This window comes from Bison bison, unplaced genomic scaffold (genome assembly GCF_000754665.1).
Source record: "Bison bison bison isolate TAMUID 2011002044 unplaced genomic scaffold, Bison_UMD1.0 scf7180017864139, whole genome shotgun sequence".
Taxonomy (NCBI): domain Eukaryota; kingdom Metazoa; phylum Chordata; class Mammalia; order Artiodactyla; family Bovidae; genus Bison; species Bison bison.
In genome coordinates this window covers 1,441,623-1,442,777 of record NW_011494711.1, presented here as the reverse complement: position 1 = coordinate 1,442,777, position 1,155 = coordinate 1,441,623, and the positions used below count along the sequence as shown (strand labels likewise).

Genomic DNA, 1,155 nt, shown 5'->3' with positions numbered 1-1,155 from the left:
TTCTGCCATTAAAGTGGTATCATTTGCGTATCTGAGGGTTTTGTTAGTTTTCCCAGCAATCTTGATTCCAGCTTGTGAACCATCCAGCCCAGCATTTTGCATGATGTACTCTGCATAGAAGTTAAATAAGCAGGGTGACAATATACAGCCTTGGCCTACTTCTTTACTGATTTTGAACCAGTCTGTTGTTCCATGTCCAGTTCTAACTGTTGCTTCTTGTCCTGCCTACAGGCTTCTCAGGAGACAGGTAAAGTGGTCTGGTATTCCAGTCTCTTTAAGATTTTTCCAGTTTGTTGTGATCCACACAGTTAAATGCTTTATTTATTTTGTGTGTGTGTTACATTTATGTTTAAAAACTGCTACAAACAAACAAACCCTGTACAAAAAACTTGAACATCCAGCCCTGTGAAACAGTAAGCTCCAGCAACATTATTGCTTAGGACTTCACATTCTTCTGCCTTGGCGTCATAGTCTTCCTCTGTCACGTATGGGTCTTCCTGCCCCACTACTTTGAAATAGTAGTCTTGAGAGACATTATCGCCTAGGACCCCCTCTTCCTCTGCCTCGTCCTCGGCCACGTCCTCTTCCTTGGCCTCGGCCTCTTCCTGCAACAGCTTCCCTTTTCTTAGACTTCACCTTTGGTTCCACATCCATGAGTAGTGTATCCAGAGGTAAGCTGTCTGGCAGAATAAAATACCGAATGTTATTTCCTTGAATACTCAGTGTTTCCAGCTGTACAGGTTCTCTGTTCTTCAGGGTCATTTTCACTGCTTTAAGATGTGTGTTCATACTGACATCTACACCTGTGATTGTTCCATGGACCTGTGTTCCATTCTTTAATTCAATGGTTGCAGTTTCATGACTCAATTTCGTCAAAAATCTCACGAGCTTCATCCTAGCGGCGCCGTCACCCTTTTGGCCGATAGTACATGAAATCCGACCACCAAGAGTTGAGGTTGGGCGTATGAATCAGTTAAATGCTTTAGTACAGTCAATGAAGCAGAAGTAGATATTCTTCTGGAATTTCCTTTCTTTTTCTATGATCCAGTGGATGTAGACAATTTGATTTCTGGTTCCTCTGCCTTTCCTAAGTCCAGCTTGTACATCTGCAAATTCTTGGTTCACGTACTGTTGAAGCCTATCTTGAAAGATTTT

General features: G+C 42.3%; 1 protein-coding gene across 2 annotated transcripts; it reads right to left on the bottom strand.

The window, feature by feature from the left end:
* Positions 1-532: 532 nt before the first annotated feature.
* On the bottom strand, positions 533-894 carry LOC104988598 (small nuclear ribonucleoprotein Sm D1-like). 2 transcript variants are annotated; one of them, XM_010839948.1, is made up of 2 exons: positions 804-894; positions 533-680 (listed from the first exon to the last, which is right to left on the bottom strand). In XM_010839948.1, the coding sequence occupies exons 1-2, from the start codon at positions 892-894 to the stop codon at positions 535-537; spliced, it is 237 nt and encodes a 78-aa protein (XP_010838250.1). In that variant the 3' UTR covers positions 533-534. The 2 variants fall into 2 exon arrangements, with proteins under 2 accessions (XP_010838250.1, XP_010838248.1); XM_010839946.1 differs by having other exon boundaries at positions 533-894.
* Between the last annotated feature and the right edge of the window lie 261 nt (positions 895-1,155).